Below are 19,229 nucleotides of genomic sequence, written 5' to 3' on the forward strand. Positions count from 1 at the left end.
ATGACGAGACTGGCTGAAGCTCATTCCTCTAGTGATGATGACCTTCCCGACCTCAAGATACTACTTCAGAAACCAAGCATCAGAGAAACGAAGAAGGTGACCATGCCAACAGTTCCAACCACCACAGCCCGTACTTCCAGGGTCACTACCAATTCCGAAACCAAACGGGTGCGACGTCTCGGGGAGTTCAAGCCACCGACAGCCAATCCTCTCCTCCAAAAATGGATGTCGAGTGAGAAAGGGGGCATGAGGGGACGAAGGAGTAAGACAACTTCTGACAAGCTGTCTCGAGAAACAACTCCAACTAGCAGCTTTTCTGGTTCCAGGAAGGATATGAGCTCTGGCTCCGACTCTGAAGAAGATAACGCCACGCCACAATTTCGACAGCAGCCTAGCAGGGGGAGAAACCGAAGGATCATAGAAGATTCCGACGACAGTGATGATGAAAGCGAAAAAAGCTCTGGTTCTGAGAGCGGGGCAGTTTTGACAAGATCACAGCGACTTCAAAGCACCAAGACGAGTACAGTGATAGTACCCAATATGAGCAGCAAAGCCCAAACCTCGAGAATTGACTTGAGCATCAAGTCCAAAGCCCTAGCATTCGCGCGAGAGATCGACAGTGAAGCTGACCCTGAAGAAGATCATGAAGAGGAAGATGTGGAAGAACCGAGTGTCTATCAAACCGCGGACGAGGCTTCTGATTCTGCCTCTGAACCTGACTGGCTGAATGATTCTCCTGAAGTTCCAACGAGAAAGGAGACTAGGCAGCCCAGCAATCCACCACCGAAAATCACCAGTGTAAATGATCGTGTGTTGTCGATTAAGAACGCTCCAAATCTCTTGCCAAAGGCACCGGATGGTGTTGCAGATGCTAGCAATAGCAAATTCCGCGGCTTCATCAAGAAGCCTACATCAAGTGGGGAGGTTACTTTATCTCGGAAGGCCAGTCAAAGTAATCGACAAGGTACTTCGGGCACCAGCACAACATCAGATCTTGCAGATACACTTTCCAAACTACGACTTCAGCTCGAAGACTTCTCAGATGAAGACAGCAAAGTGTCCAGCAAGGACCAGTTCACCACCCCTCCTAGTACTCCCCCAAGAGGTGCCAATCCCAAGGGCCTTGTCTCTCCAAGCAAAAAGATCGCTATACCTAAGACACCTCACCATCCAAGTACGGACGCTTTCTGGAACCAAGATTTGGTAAATGATTGGAATGACCAGCACTCGCCCCGCAAACTTATGCTTCCCCCTGCCACAAAGAGTCCTAAGAAGGCGAGCCCTAAGAAAGACCCGAAAAAGGAGACCAAGAAATCCTTCGCCGCTAGAAAACACGCGCTGGCTGAGACTTTCTTGCTCGAGCTGGACAGTAAGATCACTCAAGGTAGAATTGCTGAGCTTGCTGAGTCCACGGGTGGCGTGAAGCTTGTGTGGACGAAGACACTCAACACCACAGCTGGCCGAGCTGGCTGGCGGCGCGAGACTATTCGAACCACACGGAAAGCTGATGGCGAGCAAACATCTGTGACGTATAAGCATCACGCCTCGATTGAGCTTGCTGAAAAGGTCATTGATGACGAGCACCGTCTTCTCAATGTGATGGCCCACGAATTCTGCCATCTTGCCAACTTCATGGTCAGTGGTGTTACAACAAATCCTCACGGTCGTGAGTTCAAAGTTTGGGCGGCGAAGTGTTCGGCTGTCTTTGGTGACCGTGGTATCGAGGTGACAACGAAGCACAGCTATGATATCGACTTCAAGTACGTGTGGGAATGCGATGAGTGCGCAACTGAGTTCAAAAGGCACTCCAAAAGTATTGACCCAAGACGACACCGATGCGGCAACTGCAAAGGATTGTTAAAACAAACGAAACCGGCTCCCAGAGGAGCGGCAGCAGGGAAAGCCCCAAGCCGATACCAGGCGTTCGTCAAAGAGCAGATGACTATTGTCAGAGGGGAGAACCCCGGTTGTCCGCAAAAAGTTGTGATGAAGCTCATTGCGGAGAAATGGGCGAGGCAGGAGGGCAAATCTGGAGGCAAAGGCCTCAGCAAATCAGGAGTCGAACGAATTGCTGAAACGCTGGTTGATTTGACGATCGAGGGCGAAGCATAGATAAGAGCATGCTAGATTGATATTCATACGCATAGTACTATACATGATATATATCGCATTAGACTTCGAGGAACACCCATATCAACTATACATGATATAACGGTACAAGCGACTGACTATATAAACACATTTTCTGTGACTTGTATTAATTAGGCCTCACATCTGGCTCTTTATGACATAGGTGGTTTTTGTCTTTGTGTACTTCCTGATCAAATCTTCCTCCCAAAACAAGCGTTCCCTCCATGACGGGCTACCCTGTATCATGATAGCATGACAGATCGTGCATACCTAGTCAAAGTCACGGTCGTCAGCAAGTGTACGAGATGTTGGCTTCTCCATTATCTAGACAATCGTTGCATTTTTTTATTTGTCCATCCACAAAGAAAATATCATCAATCGTAGTAGTCATCTCAGAATACTCTACTTCCTCTGGTTCCATATGGTTCCTCAACAAAAACGTACACCTACTTGTCCATATTCCTTCGTATTCAGGCGCCGAAGAGACCCCAGTCCTTGATCTTGAAAGTCTCCCAAATTTTGGCCGAGTACTCGACAGCATCACCAATCAGCTTGCCCTGACGTCCAAGCTCAAGGTCAACTTCCGACTCGTCGTATTCTCCCTTAATGTGCGGTACGTTAATGGTGATAAGAATGTCGGTCTTCTCCTTCTCTAGTCGTAGTAGTGTCAAGATGATAGCAGTGAAGTCGGGTGCAGAGGTTGTGTCGCGGGACTTGCTAACGTGAGGGGTCTGAGTGGAAATAAGCGTGTAGGCAGGTGTGCCACTGGACAAAGTTAGTTATCCTTCTTTCTTCTGAGTAATCCGAGGGGCACACTTTAATCTTGTAAACTCGGTCTCGGCAGTGTTCCAGATCTTGACGGTATCAATGTCTGATCCAACCATATCTTCGAGATGGGTCGTCATAGCACGGCCGTCAACCTCGGGGCCTGAGCCTGAGCCTCCGACACGCTCGGTAATATCAAATATGATGCTTGTGAAACCATCTTGGTCGATCCAAACTTCCTGGTTATCGGGCACTTGTCGCAACTTGCTGCAAATGCGGAGAATCAGCATAAGAACAAGCTCTGAGCGCAAAGAGGATACACTACGAACCTGACATCGGCGAACTTGGCGGGCAGATCGCAAGTGATTGCACCGCCATAGAGAGGTGTACTAACGAATTCGGGCATTTCGATAAAGCGAGAACGGTTGTTGGAGGGTTTGTCGCAAACTTGGCGGAGATGGGTGATTGAAATGTGTGGGCAACCGGGCTGTGAATCAGGTGCCAATAGCAAAGTATCTTGTTGGGTTCGTAAGCAGGATCGACCTTGATGCAAACCGTGTATTAAACCAGCAAATCTTGGCAATGAGTGTCACCAGGAAGGTAGAAAATGGGCGCCTGAAAGTGGGCGACCAGCGATACCAGGCAGATAGATCATGGGCCGTTTGGCTGGGATTTGGAGGGGCTGAGGTGACCCCGCTGTGAGAGGGATGACGTAAAACCAAGAACAGAAGCTTCATTGGAAAGCAAGTGCAGCTATAGAACACCAGCTTCCAGCCGCGTATAAGAACCTTTGTTGACCTTTCAAAAATCCAAAAACTGTAAAAGAATGATTTATGACACATGGGATTTTTCAAAAGATTCATCCAAAAATAAGATAGCAAAAATTCGAACCTAGAGCTTCTAGATGAATGGTTTCCAAAGATTAGATGAATGGAGTCTGTTGGGCCAATCCCACGGTCACATCTGGTAAAAGGCAAGAGGTGAGTTCGATGGGAGGTCCCACTCCAACAAAAAGCATTGTAATTCTAACTTATATACCCCTTTTCTTCACTAACCACAACCAATCACGGCACAACAGCCCCTCCATCGACAGCTCCAGAGCTGCGTGATTGAACTCAACTTGCTATCGTGATATTTCTCTTGTACTTATGCATTTTTACTTCTTATTCTCAACTAAGAATCTGAACGCACTGCAAGATGTCCAACTGTATCTTCTGCAAAATCATCAAGGGTAAGAGCTAGAGAGCTTGGTAGGACGATGGCGTGAAAGTGAGCGGGGAGGAGCAGAGGGGGAGAGTATGTTGAGGTTGCTCATTTATCAGCAGTTTTCGTTTTCGTTGTGTCATGGAGATAGCTAACTTTCTAACCAAATAGGTGATATCCCGAGTTTCAAGCTCTTCGAGAGCAATAAGACTCTAGCTTTCCTTGACATTGGACCTCTCAGCAAAGGCCACGCTGTACGTTTAAAGCTATCAGTGCCAGGAGCTTACTGACCGGGTACAGCTTGTCATCCCCAAGTACCACGGAGCAAAGCTTGCCGATATCCCTGACGAAGACCTTGCTGAGGTTCTGGTAAGTTGAAGAACCCATCATGCTTGATAATCAGGTGCTGACCGTGCACGTAGCCTGTTCTCAAGAAGATCGTCAACGCAACTGGTGCCACCGACTACAACATTCTTCAAAACAACGGTCGCATTGCGCACCAAGAAGTTGATCATGTAAGTCCGCTTCGCTCTGTCCCTCAATTATTTCGGAGCTAACATGAAAATAGGTCCACTTCCACATGGTCAGACCTCCGGTTCTACGCCTCGACAGAACTATAGCTAATAAGTGCCTAGATTCCCAAGCCCAACAAAGAGGAAGGCCTCGGTGTTACCTGGCCTACTAGCCCTGCCGACATGGAACAGCTCAAGGCATACTGCGAGGAGATCAAGTCAAGGATTTAAATGGTTGTATCGAAACTGTGGTAGCCGGTATCTAGTGTAAGCCTTGGTTTTTAAGAAGCCCGTCTAGTATTATTGTCAACATGACAGGTATCGCTCTGCGCCCACGATTTCAACATGGCTGTCTACAACCCACGTTCTTTTTGTGCTTCGCTCATCTAATCTAAATCATCGGCAGAAGTGCTAGCCGCAACAGTTGGAGGCTTGAGTGAGTACCAGTCGGTTTTGCCACCGCTCTGGATCGCTCCCTGTCTGTCGTACAGCGTTCGCGCTCGGATGTACGGGTCAAGATGCCAGTAGTCCTCTTTTAATGCTTTGGCAATCTTCTCACGCTCAGACTTGATCTGCTTGCCTTGCTCGCCTTCGGGGTGACGAATCCATTCCTGAGTCGCTTGTTCAAACTTCTTGACCAACTTTTCACGCTCGACAAGGAGGCGGTCCCGTGTTTGCGTGTCTTTCATCTTCTCGTTCTCGCCAGGGTTGGGCTCCACATATTTGTACTCCCAATTCTCGTCACCCTCAAGTTCCTTGATCAAGTGGTTAGGTGCAATGAAGTCTTCAAGCTCGGATCGGTTGTTGGTGAAGTGCACCTTGGCCGCCACAACGGGGTCGAGCCAGCCACGAATGACCTTCCAAATACCTAGTTGTCTTGTTAGCCTGTGAACATCTACTCAATCCCTGCCACCTTACCTTGGAATAGCCAAGGAGCCTTGTGTACCAGAACGGCACCGAGAGACTCTGGATAGTTGGCCTCGAAACACTTGATCATGAACTTAACAGGGGTATAATCCATATTGGCCATTGAGAAGCCCGTCATGTCGAACACGATGCACTGTATTTACACATTAGAAACTTGCAATGCGGGATATGTCGGAAGTGACTTACAGCGGTATCTACAGGAGGCTCAAGGGTCATACGGGCTGTCTCAATGATGTAAACAGTGTACTTCTCCAAACTCTCCTCACACTCTTGACCAGCTTTATGAAGGCGAACTCGAACAACGCAGATAGGCCGACCTTGCTTGTCGGTGCCATGTAGAAAACTCTTGCCCATGCGAAGTTGCTTCATCATGTCGGCGCTAACTTGCTTGGTCGTGGAGTCGGTCTTCTCATCCTCAACCGCAAAAGCGTCGCCGTTCTTCATGATATCGTCATCAACTTTCATGTCGTTGTGTCTCCAGTTCATAGTCGCGACCAACATGACAAGGGCCTTCTCAACATCCCATTTTCGTGCGCGGAGAAAACGTAGAACCAGGGCGTCAGGGTGATCATGTTTAACCATGCTCCATATAGTGTGGCGAATAGTCTCGGGTGTCTCCTTGGCAAGTGTCTCGTGGAACTGCTTTGTTTCGTTATACTTGTCCTCGTCGGCAGACTCAGTTGGTGTCGAAGTACCAGATTTACCCTTCTTGAACATGCCAAATCCTCGCTTCTTCTTTTGATCAGCATCGGCCGGACTTGTCTCTTCCTTGGGCGACAGAATCTCGGCCCCAGAACTCTCCTCGTCGGCAACGCCAGTAAGCTGGAAGACAGCGACCCATAGTTTACGAAGCTTTTCCTCTTGTTCAGGGGTCAGGTTTCCCGGACGTCCAGGAGGCACTTGAAAAGACATGGTTACGATCTCTTCTTCGATATCTCCAGGCGGTGGCAGGTTGTCGGAGCTCCCCGCAGGCCAAGCTGATACAGCGACGACTACTACGGTGGCTGCTGCAACTATGACAGCGAAGTGAAGTGAATTGGCTTGAAGGGGGGTGCTACCACTCGGATTGGAGTCAGTGGTGCCCGGGGGGGTTGTGTACGACTTTTTGGCGGCAATAGCTGGATATTCGAGAGTCTTAAGACTAGTTGGCTGTATTCTTGGGCTTATAAGATATCTCGAAGTTGCAAGACTCCTGGTCAAGACAGGCGTTGCTAGTGACTTGGTAAGGGAAAGCCTCAGTAAGCTGGAAAGGACAGATGACCGCAACTGAATACGGCGTGCCAGTGATTGGGATGGATGGATAGACGGGCTATACGAGCATAAGGTTCGTCTCAATCGAGCCCTCATAGGTGAAGGAATTGGTTGAGGGAGGATAAGACAGAATCCAATTGCACGCGCGTAAACATGCGCCGCAAAAATTAAGTCGATGGATGTCGTCGTTTATGGGGATTTTAGAATGCGGGACACCCCTTCCTGGCGTTGTATTGAGCTCCACCAATCCTCGAGACTTTGCAGGGACGAAGAAGGGTAGCAAATCCTTCAAGTGGCCTCAGGGAGATGAAAGCGCAGATTTAGGCAATTGTTTAAGACAGGATATGAGATGAAGAGGTGCGAGTGTAAACAAGTATGTAGGTAGGCAGTGAAAGGCTGGCCAGGATATTTTTGAGGGCGCGTGCGAGATTGAAAGACATCGGCCCCCGCGGTTCCAGTCAGAGTGGACGGGTCACGTATCAACTGACGTAGGGGAATTGTTAGTGTCCGGAGTACTCGGGAACAAAAAGCTGGAGGTCTATTACAATCAAAATTGTGATGGGTTAGATGTGAAAGGAAATCTTATATCTAGGTACATTTGAGTCATCTTCATATTGTAGTTCTGTAAGTATCGTTGTCAAATGATCTCCTCCTTGTCCTTGCAAGATGCATGGTGTGCTAGATGTAAGTCTAATATTACCATACAAAGGTGGTAAGTAACGTGAGTACCTAGGCAATACTATTCAACCTGAGGTGACACGATAATTGCGAGAAAACGCACCGAATACAAAAATCGCAACACCTTTATTTGCAGTGGATGTTCTCTTTTTGACATCAACCAGAATGATGAAATATACCTGTGATACTATCAAGGACCGTCTCTGTGTCCTTACCTGGTAGGCTGGTAGTAGCTGTCGTGGAAAAGCCACATCCACCAGCAGCCACAGAAGACGATTTGCAGAGACGCCACAGGACACACGTTTGTTGACTTTCTGACAATTGAACTTCAAGACCGCGACCTGAAAACTGCGAAACTGCGTCAATACTCTTATCTGTGAAAACACACGGAACGATTCGAGCGCATTGAATCGACCATTTGAAAGAGCCTGGGATAACACCTCAAGATGTCAACTACACCCAAGGACGCCGCAAAGCGGTCTAATTCCCGTTCTCGAACATCCAGGCCTACAACCCCTCTTCGACCCTCGTCACGATCTTCTTTTCGCGACTCTGCACGCGGGGGGCGAGACCATGATGCGCCTTTTCCGTTGAACGCATTCGAACCCGCCTTTGCCGAGCTTTCTGATGCCATGGCTGATCTTGAAGCAAACATGATGCACTTTCAGCTCATGCACGAGAGTCTGGCAAGGTTCAGCGAGTCTTTCGCAAGCTTCCTTTATGGATTGAATATGAATGCCTTCTGTGTCGATTTCCCTGAGGTGTGTCTGCATAGTCTATTCGTTGTAATTTCACAGAAGTTGATATAATTGATAGGGGCCGGTTCCTGAATCCTTCCGTCGAGATAGAACCCGACAAGAGCAACCAGCCGCAACTCCATCGAAATCCGAGACCGATGCAGAAATGACATTCATGTAAGAACCCCCCCTCCTAATAATTTTCATCACATCACGTTCTAACTGGTAACAGGACCACGGATGGATCATTTATCGAGAATCCACCAACGACTACCAAATCATCCAAGTTCACCACACCAGAGCCTCCAAAACGACAATCACGTCTACCTGCAGCTCCAGGTCGAGGAACAACGACGCGAGGTAGATCAACACGGGGAGTCGGGCGAAGCCGGCCGAGTGGGCTTGCCAGGGCGCGCGGTCGAAGTGTGAGATGAATATGGTATGGTAATCAATAGAATTAAACCGAAACGCCATTTGTGATGCCGTGAGAACCAAGCCTAGCTCCGATACGCCTCCAAAGCAACCATCGCCTTTTCAATTCTTCTATAAAAAACATCGAGATCGTATACGTTCAAGCATCCATGGCAATATCATCGTCTCCATCGGCACAGGTGCGCTTTTGGTTGCCGTTGTCTGTTCGCAAGCCGACAGCAGCCTCGGCCTCCTCTTGAGTGTAAGGTCCTTCGGCGATCTGCTTAAGTCTACAGAAGAGTTAACTCATGTACAAAAGACGCATAATGTATACTCGTTGTTATCAGAGAGCAGCATACCTTCGCTTGTGAGGCTTTCCCTTTTGATGCGAAACTAGAGTAGAATCCGTGTCAAACCACTTGGAACACTCGACGCAATAGTGGCGTCCAAGACCAGGAAGATCCTCAGCAGCCTTGGTCTCCATGAATTGTTTTAGGTGTTTGGGTGACAGCATATCGGCTTTGACTTGGTCGACATCTCGAGTCTTACGTCGGGTCTTGGTGATTGTTCGCTTATTTGTGACACCCATATTTGCTGCGTACTGAGGGACTGGGGAACTTCGAGTATATGCCGCCTGGTGAGATTTCTTTGTTTCTTCGAGTTCAACGCTTATCTGGGTAGTGGAGGTAGGCGATTTTCGAAAAAAAAAAGTTCTGGTGGAGATCAATCAACTGATAAGATGGATGTATGCGGGGCTATGAAATGCCAGCCACGTTTGGAAAGTGGCTGTGGCTGCCTGTAGTCATGATGCTAGTTGCAGTGTCCAAATAAGTTTATAATGGTCTTGCTTAATGTCCACCATCGTAACAACACGGTCTTGATAGACATGTGGTTAACAATGTGAATGTGAAATTCTGGATGTTAGGCATAGCTAAATGTCCAATTATTGAAAACAAATGGCAGCCAGCGAGCGGGTCTGGCGCTACGTCTCCAGATTTACATCGGTAATGAGCAAATATCAAGTTTCATTCCTGAGAAGGTTTGCGAGGAAGGTCGAATGGGTGCTCCTGCTACATCTAAAGCGTCCCTCAGGTTCAGAAAAGTTGGCCGCTGGAAACATGACGGACGAAATTAGCAGATCGGTTTATGCCACTTAGCCTATACTTCTTGGACTACTTCTTTTTGCACCCTAAGACTGAGGAGGACAACTTTTCTGCTACCTACTAGAGCATATTCAAGGTAAGCTTTGGAGCTACATGAATGTCAGTGTTAGTGGCTAGAATCTGTCCCACGACGGAACAGGGTTGCGAATTAGTGATGCGCGCGGCTGAGAGTTGACAATAAAGGATGGCAGTGACTCCAAGAACCGACAATGGGTAATCGTCTTATCTGTTATTGGACAACATATATGGACTGGGCGGTCTGCGGCACGATGCAGTATTTGGCAGAAACACAGTCGGGAGATGTACGCGCAGGGACCTAGGGGGTGTGTGGTTTCCTGAGAACTTCATCTTGATCCATTTTAAGGGTTACCCCAATTTCTTTGCGTTCGTAGATGAAGAAAAGGAACCGAAAAAGGTACTAAGCTTTTGACCATATTTCTCGGTGACCGAGTACCAAGACCTCGGATTTTCGCATGTGCGAAGACCATAAAACGGCGACCGAAGGTAAAGCCGCTGGTCCGAGGCTCCGCTGTGGTAAAACCCTACAAAGCGAGTCAATATTTTGCCCAAGCAGACTGCATCGTTTGTCAATAAATGAGCACGCCGGGGTCTTCAAGAAAGACTAGACCCTTTCGGAATCGTGGTGCGGGAAATTGTTCATCGCCGGGGCCCACGCCGTAGCGGGTGGTGCTGCGATGCCCGTGAAGCCCGGGAATTCTGGCAAAGTAAAGTCCAATGCAAACCAGCCGAGGGCTTAATCCGAGTAAACATTTGGTCAAGGGATGCCCTAGCATCATGGACAGCTCAGATGCAGAAGGCAGACCAGCCAGGCTGTGGAAATAGGTTGTGTACTCTGTAGGGTCAGGGAAATTCAGGCCTCAACCGCGTTAATAAATACCTGGCCCTCGCGGCGAAGTATTACTATTTTCGATTCAGGACCGGAGCCGTTACCCACATGCTTCATCTATGGAGTTTCTAGGCCCACGGTCGAACTTTGCTAATACCTTGCCCAGGAGAATTCTAGGCATCTCCTTGCAGAGCCCCTCGCAATTCATTATTATTTCTTCACTTGCACATTGCGCCAATATTTTGTTTACTTTCCACTGTTGGTCGCCGAGCCCAGTACCGAACAGCGGATATCGCTCGTAACGTCGAACCCAGCCGAGGAGGCCCGTCCACCTCCGGTCGGTATCCGGGTCAAATCTTGAACGATGTGCGCTAGTTCAAGAACCAGTAGCTCTGACGCAACCAGCGTTACTGGGGGTTTCCCCCAGTAAACCACATCGACCAGGGGCTTGCTTTGGCCAGCCAATTATCGATCTTAAATGAAACTGGAATGGATGTTTCCTGTGAGCGCTGTGTGGTCGCGTGGGAGGTCAAAGGAAGCTCGGTGCTTTCGGCTCGGGGGGAACAGTCTTATGATACCATTGAGACAAGAGTCTGCTATGTAGTATACTAAACAATCACAATACAGCGCCATTGATTCTGCTTCATCTGTTGTGGGTGATATAAGAGACACAGTATTCAATGAATTTAACCAGCATCAGGGACAGCCAGGTGGGGGAGGGTTGATAGAGGAGGGGAGCACTTAAAAACGAGCCAAGCAAGCCTCTTGTAGACGGCATTGGGGAAAAGATACATCCAGCACAGTATGGCAAACGGCCCTGTGGATGATGATTCTTGAGATAACCGTTGCTTAACTTCTGAAAATGATGTTGCTTCCTCGGCAGAGTGGAGGTTTTCGGTTACTGTCCATGACGAAGGGTAGGAGTCGATTATTTTCTCCTAATCTGTCATTGGCCAGTGATCTAGAGCTCCCCGCCCGAATTCAAGTGGAGAGAATTTGTTAACCTTGAACCTGTCGCAGTGGACGCTTTGTCAAGTTTCAGTGGCCCTGTCCGCTTTAGCACCTGTCCATAGAGGCTGACGGACCGCTAGCATGTTCTCCACCATCAGCGTCGGCCAAGCAGTTTGGGGCTCTGGGGGTGTAGAATCTGAGGGTGTGAAGCTTCTCAAGCCTTTGGGCCTTGAGAAAATTAGCCGGGGTAAGAGGGTTTTGCACCACGAACGAGGGCAAGAGTGAGGTACTTGGCCTTACCGTGAAGTGACATCTGAATTGCACGGTATCTGTCTTGCTCAGTCTCGGCTGCTCTGGCTTTGCCCCGGGTCGAAAAACAACTCTCCACCTTGCCAGAGCCGTCAACTTTTTTCCTCTTCCTTTTAATACTCCGACCTCCCCCTCTTCTTTCTCTCGTTGATCTTATTCTGCGAGCGTCTCTCTTTTCCTTTCTTCCTTGTGATACCCAGAGCATCTCGACTCCAAGTGTTTCTACGCTCAATTGAGACACCTCAAACTTGAGTGATCAAACCGCCCATCATGCTCGCTACCCGTCAGGTTCTGGGCAACATGTCCCGGAGCCGCGCCCTTGCTGGCGCTGCTTCTGGATTCCGCCGTATGGCAACCGTGTCAGACAACCCTTTGGATAAAAAGGTAAGCTCAAAAACCATTTGTAGTCGTCTGCTTGATCCTACAATCTGTGCCCTGGTTTCTTGTATGCTCGTGTTCAGCTGCACAGGCCCAAGACGTCATAGTGCATTGGCCAGGTCGGCTATCAATCCGCCGCACTGCCGAGGGGCTTGCTAAACGCGCAAATTGCAACATGATTGCATCAAGCAAGTGAAGCAGCAGTTGCGGGATTGGACAACTTCAAGATGCAAAACACTCAGAAGGACAACTCACTAATTGACTTTGCTTGTACAGGTCCGCCAGAACAACTGGGAGGAGGGTAACTACATCAACTACAAGAAGATGTCCGAAAACCTTGACATTGTCCGCTCTCGCCTGAACCGACCCCTGGCCTATGCCGAGAAGATCCTGTACTCTCACTTGGCTGATCCACATGGCCAGGACATCCAGCGTGGTAAGAGTTACCTCAAGCTGCGACCTGATCGTGTTGCTTGCCAGGATGCTACCGCCCAGATGGCCATCCTTCAATTCATGTCCGCTGGCATGGACAAGGTTGCCAACCCTACTACTGTCCACTGTGACCACTTGATTGAGGCTCAGGTCGGCGGTGCTAAGGATCTTGCTCGCGCTGTTGATATCAACAAGGAGGTTTACAACTTCCTTTCTACTGCCTGTGCCAAGTACGATATCGGTTTCTGGAAGCCCGGTTCCGGCATCATCCACCAGATTCTTCTCGAGAACTACTGCTTCCCCGGTGGTCTTCTTATTGGTACCGACTCTCACACTGTTAACGGTGGTGGTCTCGGTATGGCCACTATTGGTGTCGGTGGTGCTGATGCCGTTGATGTTATGGCTAACCTCGATTGGGAGCTCAAGGCTCCTAATGTCATTGGTGTCAAGCTGACCGGCCAGCTTAACGGCTGGACTGCTCCCAAGGATATCATCCTCAAGGTTGCTGATATCCTTACTGTCAAGGGTGGCACTGGTGCCATCGTCGAGTACCATGGTCCCGGAACCGATGCTATCTCTTGCACTGGTATGGCTACTATCTGCAACATGGTATGTGACATATTCATCAGACTGCTGAAGGCTTACTAACATCGTCTAGGGTGCTGAAATCGGTGCCACTACCTCAGTTTTCCCCTTCAACGACCGCATGTACGACTATCTCGCTGCCACCAAGCGAAAGGAGATTGGTGACTTCGCCCGCTCTTACGCCCATGGCCTCCGCCCTGACGAGAACGTCGAGTACGACCAGCTCATCGAGATCAACCTCTCTGAGCTCGAGCCTCACATCAACGGTCCTTTCACTCCTGATCTGGGAACCCCTATCTCCAAGTTCAGCCAGGCTGTTAAGGAGAACGGTTGGCCCGAGGAGCTCAAGGTCGGCTTGATCGGCTCTTGCACCAACTCCTCCTACGAGGACATGACCCGCGCTGCTTCTATTGCCCGTGATGCTCTCAACCATGGTGTCAAGGCCAAGTCTGCTTTCACTGTCACCCCGGGTTCCGAGCAGATCCGCGCCACCATTGAGCGTGATGGCCAGCTCCAAACTTTTGAGGAGTTTGGCGGTATCGTTCTTGCCAACGCTTGTGGTCCCTGCATTGGTCAGTGGGATCGACGTGATGTCAAGAAGGGCGAGGCCAACTCCATCATCTCTTCTTATAACCGTAACTTCACCGGCCGAAACGACGGTAACCCCGCCACACACTCTTTCGTCGCCTCTCCCGATCTAGTCGTCGCCATGTCTATTGCCGGTTCTCTTCACTTCAACCCTCTTACCGACACCCTTAAGGACAAGGACGGCAAGGACTTCAAGCTTGCCCCTCCTACTGGTGATGGTCTCCCATCCCGAGGTTACGACGCCGGCCAGGACACTTACCAGGCCCCCCCCAAGGACCGTGCTAGCGTCACTGTTGATGTTGCCCCTACCTCCGACCGTCTCCAGATCCTCACGCCCTTCAAGCCTTGGGATGGTAAGGACGCCAAGGACATGCCCATCCTGATCAAGGCTAAAGGCAAGACTACTACCGATCATATCTCCATGGCCGGTCCTTGGTTGAAGTACCGTGGCCACCTTGACAACATCTCCAACAACATGTTGATTGGTGCCATCAACGAGGCCAATGGTGAGGCCAACAAGATCAAGAACTACACCACTGGTGAGTGGGGTGCTGTTCCCGCTGTCGCCCGTGACTACAAGTCCAAGGATATTAAGTGGGTTGTCATTGGTGACTGGAACTACGGCGAGGGGTCTTCCCGAGAGCACGCCGCTCTTGAGCCCCGTCATCTTGGTGGCCTTGCCATCATCACCCGTTCTTTCGCTCGTATCCACGAGACCAACCTCAAGAAGCAGGGCATGCTGCCCCTGACCTTCTCTGACCCTGCCGACTACGACAAGATCCGACCCGACGACAAGGTCGACATCCTCTGCACTCAGCTTGAGGTTGGCAAGCCCCTTCCTCTCGTTGTCCACCCTGCCGATGGCAGCAAGTCCTTTGAGGTACCCCTGTCTCACACCTTCAACGAGGCCCAAATCGAGTGGTTCAAGAACGGTTCCGCTCTTAACACCATGGCCAAGGCTAGCAACTAAAGAAAGAACGAAGCAAAGACGAGCAATTTGATTTTTTGGGTCACAAACGGCGTACATCCTGATGCTCTCAAGTTAGGTTTTGAGAGTAGTCAGTAGAGGGGCTTATCAATGGACGTTCTATGTCTTCAACATTGACTGCCCATGTTTATATTACATAATTGTAGCAAGGGAGTAGCCATGCTTTTATTATTTGTAACAAAATTCAAAATGTTAAACAACTTTCGATACCAAGAGAAGTGAATAAACATGCGTAATTAATTTGCCAATAATTATCCACCTTTGCGTGTGATAGTTAGGTGTTTTACATTCGGAATGTTGAAGCTGAAGTTGTCAAAGTCTCAATTCTTAATCCTCGCTCTTTCGCAGTCAGCACTTGGTAGCTATTACATAGTATGGAGTCTAGTAGGTACCTTGTATTATACATAGTACCTCCACGGAAATATCCATTTGCATGAACTCCCCTCGCTTATGGCTGTGCGCATTTCGTCACGTGCATATCTCAGCCACATTTAGACTGCAAGTACCTGTTGTCCAGTTTCACTTGGCGATCGTTCTGCGAAAGACATTCAGGGCGTGGAAGTGATTCTGCGTTTGAATCGTGGTTCTTCATTCGTGCAAATCCGCAGAAATCCGTTTGATCTTTTTTAGCAGTCTGTGTGTGCTTCTTGCTGGCCTCTTGCGACGTTTTGATCCCAGTACTATAATAACAACAACTTCCACTCCTTCCGACCACATACTCTGGCCGGCTGCTCCGAGTAGCGCCAATCGATAAAGATGCGACCTCGTCTTCAGAATTTCAACGCTTTACGGGCTCGATCCTACCTAACAAGACTACCACTATTCACTCGACTTATCGCGCTAGCTATCGTTGCTCTTTCAATCGCATCGCTGCAACCTGTGTGGAACTTGCGAGAATGGGGCGCTCTCATTCCCGAAGAGATCAGCATTACAAATGGTATTGTGAATCGCTTTGCATAGGATGTAGATATATGCTAACTAAAGTTCCTAAACAGCATACCGACTGTCGACATTCCCGCTAATACACCTTAACGTCATCCATGCGATCCTTAACCTACTGGCGCTTACTCCTCTGATGGAGCGATTCGAGACCGAACATGGCACCCTGACGTCCCTTGCCCTGTTCTTTGGACGTAAGAAAACCGAATCGTGTTGGGAAACAAAACAGACATAAAAAGATAGGAGCTGACTGTTTTTAATAGCGTTGACGTCTATACCTGCCGTTGCCTATGTGTTGATCGAGCGATGCATATTCCGAGCAAACCACGGAGTTCTGGGGGCCAGGTACGTGACAGCGGAAACACTATCGAAACCATGGTTAACAGACATGTGTAGCATGTGGGTGTTTACCCTGTTGGCGATGGAGTCAATTCAAACATACAAGAACAACCCCCATTTCGTTATCGGCACAGTCAATATCCCAACATGGACAACCCCCTTAATAATGAGTTTGGTTGTGGCTGCGTTGATTCCCGGAACAAGTCTCTTGGGTCACCTTTGTGGTATCGCCATTGGCTATGTTGGTTAGTTTTTATCACTATATTCTACGCATCACTGCTGACATTTGGAATAGCTGGCTTTGGTTATGCCAAGCTTCTTGCACCCCCAGAATGGGGTCTTCGATGGGTTGAGAACCGACTCAATCTTCTTAAGATTCTCCCGCACTATGTCAGCATCGACAAGACAACATACGGCCGATTCGGTGTGTTGCCCACAACTAACCGTCCGGGCCCCAGTGGAAGCGCAGCGACAGAGCTTGTAGGCACGACCCAGCGTCTTGGACCTTAGATGGTCATACGTATGCGCTTTTGTATAATTGGGCAGCAGTGCGATGTTATCTGCTGCTCACTCCTGTTCGGAGTTGTACTATAGAAAGGGCATATTTCTCAAAGCATTTCATATGTCATGAACAGGCGCGGTGAACAAAACAAGGCTATGGTGCAGCTATCTTTATGTTGAATTTGTTACCATCGATTCTGGATATCGATTCTAACGTTAATAGACGAGGTAGAGGAGAGTTAGAAATTGAAGTTATGATCAATCACATAGACTTGACGCAAATATGTTTTCACCTTCTCCATGTATCAATGTCCTGTCATGCCCGATGACATTAATTAGAGAATTTACAACAGACTTAGATCGACACGACCCCGGTAACCGCATAGTCTGCCCCGCATACAGGCCCCCCTGGCTCGGAAGCTGTTCGCAAGAGGTAAGCTGTCATGAAGGTACGTACCTTTTTGATAACCTTCACCTTTAATTACTATTGACAAGATCAAGCCTCGAGTCGCATAGATATCGGTTCCATCATGTCGCGACTTCTTTGTAAGTACTGCCTGAATATAGAAGATATGCGCTTTGCGAACACTTCACGCTAATGCACTAACTCACCCATAGCATCAGCGCTCTCGCTACGGCGCGACCCTCGCATCCTGAAGCTACCTCCTTATTTGTCCTTCTTCTGCATCGCCATCGGTGTTATCTGGCTGTTTCTTCTACCCCTGAACGAATACTCGCGGCGAACATATATCTCAGAGAACGCTCTGTTGCCTGGACAAGTCCATACGTACTTCGGTGGAAGCGAACAAAATATCTTCCGCGCATACCGGCACGAGGTTGATGATATTGTCAACAAGAGCAACTACGAGTACGTTCTGAACTTAACAGTGGTTCATTTAGCCCAATACTAACACTACTGGCTGTACCAGGGTCAACGATAGGCTGGACAAGATTCTGACTGGTGTCGGACTCAAGGTTGGACGTCAGAACTACACCTACAACTCAGCTGGCCATGAGTACTCAGGACAAAATCTCTATGCTATCTTACAAGCTCCCCGCGGTGATGCTACAGAAGCTATAGTCTTGGTCGCTGCATGGAAAAACGTTGAGAAGCAGCTCAACCGTAACGGCGTATCTCTCGCTTTAACTCTTGCCCGTTACTTCAAACGTATGTGCCCCTGAAAGGCTGAGAAGAAACGAAAGAAGGACTAACCGATACAGGCTGGTCCCTGTGGTCCAAGGATATCATTCTCGTGTTTCCGCCCGATAGCAAGACAGGCACACAGGCTTGGGTAGACGCATACCATGATGCCCACAACCCTGACCTTGTGGCCCCCCTACCTCTCAAGTCCGGCGCTCTTCAAGGTGCTCTTGCTATCGACTACCCCCAGGAGCAAAGCTTCAAGTCTGTGCACGTAATCTACGACGGGCCCAATGGACAGCTTCCCAACCTCGATCTTATTAATTCCATAGTCAATATTGCTGGTGGCCAGATGGGTATCAGCACTTCTATCCAGAAGATGACAAAACACACAGGCACTTACCCCGATCGCCTTCAGACTATGCTACGTGGTATGCTTAACCAAGGCCTCGGCTACTCAGCAGGTGCCCACAGTAGCTTTATTCCCTATCACGTCGACGCCGTTACCCTCCAGCCTTATGGCGAAGGATGGCATGACGAAATGGCCATGGGCCGTGTGATTGAGGGCTCATTCCGGAGTTTGAACAACCTGCTTGAGCATCTGCACCAAAGTTTCTTCTTCTATTTATTGATGCAGACCGACCGGTTTGTCAGTATTGGAACTTACCTTCCAAGTGCCATGCTGATTGCCGCCAACTTTACCATCACGGCTATCTCTCTATGGGTAAAGAGCGGCCAGACGTCGGCGACAGAGAAGTCCAAGGGAAAAGACTCGGCCATTTCGATTGATGCGACACAAGCCGGAAGAGATCTATTCGTTCCGCTGGGTGTCGTTGCTGTTTGCCAAGGCATCGCAGCCGTGCCTCTATACACCTTCAACCACCTTCCTGCCAGCGTAAGTATGTCTACTGGCTCGCTCCGAACCATAGCACTGACAATGTATAGTTACTCTCTCCTGCGTTTGCCGGCTTCTCCGTCTTGTCTGCCATCCTTCCCTTCACCATCTCTCGCCTCTTAACACTGTTTGCCAAGCCTACAATCCAGCACTTTCAGCTCACAAAGTCTTTCTCTTTGCTCGTTCTCGGAATGTGCCTCTCGACTCTGGCTACCCTCAACTTCTCTCTCGCTTTCCTCGTCGGGGTGCTCTCTAGCCCGCTGAGTTTTGTCCAGCCTGTGAAGAACCCAGCCCTTCGCTGGTCTTTGGCCGGGTTGCTTAACCTGGTGGCCCCACCCACGGTAGTGTATGTCGCAGCCCAATTTTGGGATATCAGCATAGCAGACATATTAAAGGAGGCGAGCTTTGGGTGGAATGTTTGGGGTATGTACACGCCCGTTGTGGTTTGGTGTCTTTGGTGGCCTGCTTGGCTCGTGGGCATGGTCAACGTTTTTGGAGAGGTGGCTGCTTAAAAGAAGATAGCAGGTGGGCTGGCTGGTTGTAAGATATTGCATTCATA

The 19,229-nt window shown here is 49.2% G+C and overlaps 9 protein-coding genes across 9 annotated transcripts; 6 read left to right on the top strand and 3 right to left on the bottom strand.

Moving 5' to 3' along the window:
* On the top strand, window positions 1–2,112 carry FPOAC1_011745 (uncharacterized protein; the record flags this gene model as incomplete). Its single annotated transcript, XM_044856112.1, has 1 exon — window positions 1–2,112. One exon carries the CDS (start codon window positions 1–3, stop codon window positions 2,110–2,112), a length of 2,112 nt encoding a protein of 703 aa, XP_044703425.1.
* A 488-nt stretch (window positions 2,113–2,600) lies between these two features.
* Window positions 2,601–3,301, bottom strand: FPOAC1_011746 (uncharacterized protein; the record flags this gene model as incomplete). Its single annotated transcript, XM_044856113.1, has 3 exons — window positions 2,601–2,895; window positions 2,947–3,162; window positions 3,225–3,301. 3 exons carry the CDS (start codon window positions 3,299–3,301, stop codon window positions 2,601–2,603), a joined length of 588 nt encoding a protein of 195 aa, XP_044703426.1.
* A 791-nt stretch (window positions 3,302–4,092) lies between these two features.
* HNT1 (Adenosine 5'-monophosphoramidase) lies at window positions 4,093–4,841 on the top strand (the record flags this gene model as incomplete). The annotated part of the gene is made up of 6 exons (XM_044856114.1): window positions 4,093–4,126; window positions 4,270–4,352; window positions 4,399–4,467; window positions 4,521–4,613; window positions 4,667–4,681; window positions 4,734–4,841. 6 exons carry the CDS (start codon window positions 4,093–4,095, stop codon window positions 4,839–4,841), a joined length of 402 nt encoding a protein of 133 aa, XP_044703427.1.
* Window positions 4,842–4,996: 155 nt separating this feature from the next.
* Window positions 4,997–6,884, bottom strand: FPOAC1_011748 (uncharacterized protein; the record flags this gene model as incomplete). Its single annotated transcript, XM_044856115.1, has 3 exons — window positions 4,997–5,478; window positions 5,529–5,670; window positions 5,724–6,884. 3 exons carry the CDS (start codon window positions 6,882–6,884, stop codon window positions 4,997–4,999), a joined length of 1,785 nt encoding a protein of 594 aa, XP_044703428.1.
* A 1,028-nt stretch (window positions 6,885–7,912) lies between these two features.
* FPOAC1_011749 (uncharacterized protein) lies at window positions 7,913–8,637 on the top strand (the record flags this gene model as incomplete). The annotated part of the gene is made up of 3 exons (XM_044856116.1): window positions 7,913–8,227; window positions 8,283–8,380; window positions 8,436–8,637. 3 exons carry the CDS (start codon window positions 7,913–7,915, stop codon window positions 8,635–8,637), a joined length of 615 nt encoding a protein of 204 aa, XP_044703429.1.
* A 137-nt stretch (window positions 8,638–8,774) lies between these two features.
* Window positions 8,775–9,203, bottom strand: FPOAC1_011750 (uncharacterized protein; the record flags this gene model as incomplete). Its single annotated transcript, XM_044856117.1, has 2 exons — window positions 8,775–8,904; window positions 8,974–9,203. The coding sequence occupies 2 exons, from the start codon at window positions 9,201–9,203 to the stop codon at window positions 8,775–8,777; spliced, it is 360 nt and encodes a 119-aa protein (XP_044703430.1).
* Window positions 9,204–12,154: 2,951 nt separating this feature from the next.
* On the top strand, window positions 12,155–14,837 carry FPOAC1_011751 (uncharacterized protein; the record flags this gene model as incomplete). Its single annotated transcript, XM_044856118.1, has 3 exons — window positions 12,155–12,268; window positions 12,539–13,303; window positions 13,353–14,837. The coding sequence occupies 3 exons, from the start codon at window positions 12,155–12,157 to the stop codon at window positions 14,835–14,837; spliced, it is 2,364 nt and encodes a 787-aa protein (XP_044703431.1).
* A 774-nt stretch (window positions 14,838–15,611) lies between these two features.
* RBD2 (putative rhomboid protease) lies at window positions 15,612–16,643 on the top strand (the record flags this gene model as incomplete). The annotated part of the gene is made up of 5 exons (XM_044856119.1): window positions 15,612–15,792; window positions 15,851–15,988; window positions 16,058–16,139; window positions 16,191–16,378; window positions 16,429–16,643. The coding sequence occupies 5 exons, from the start codon at window positions 15,612–15,614 to the stop codon at window positions 16,641–16,643; spliced, it is 804 nt and encodes a 267-aa protein (XP_044703432.1).
* A 521-nt stretch (window positions 16,644–17,164) lies between these two features.
* On the top strand, window positions 17,165–19,182 carry FPOAC1_011753 (uncharacterized protein; the record flags this gene model as incomplete). The annotated part of the gene is made up of 5 exons (XM_044856120.1): window positions 17,165–17,180; window positions 17,253–17,502; window positions 17,564–17,802; window positions 17,856–18,670; window positions 18,721–19,182. The coding sequence occupies 5 exons, from the start codon at window positions 17,165–17,167 to the stop codon at window positions 19,180–19,182; spliced, it is 1,782 nt and encodes a 593-aa protein (XP_044703433.1).
* Window positions 19,183–19,229: the final 47 nt, after the last annotated feature.

The sequence above is a fragment of the Fusarium poae genome, chromosome 4 (genome assembly GCF_019609905.1).
Source record: "Fusarium poae strain DAOMC 252244 chromosome 4, whole genome shotgun sequence".
NCBI lineage: Eukaryota > Fungi > Ascomycota > Sordariomycetes > Hypocreales > Nectriaceae > Fusarium > Fusarium poae.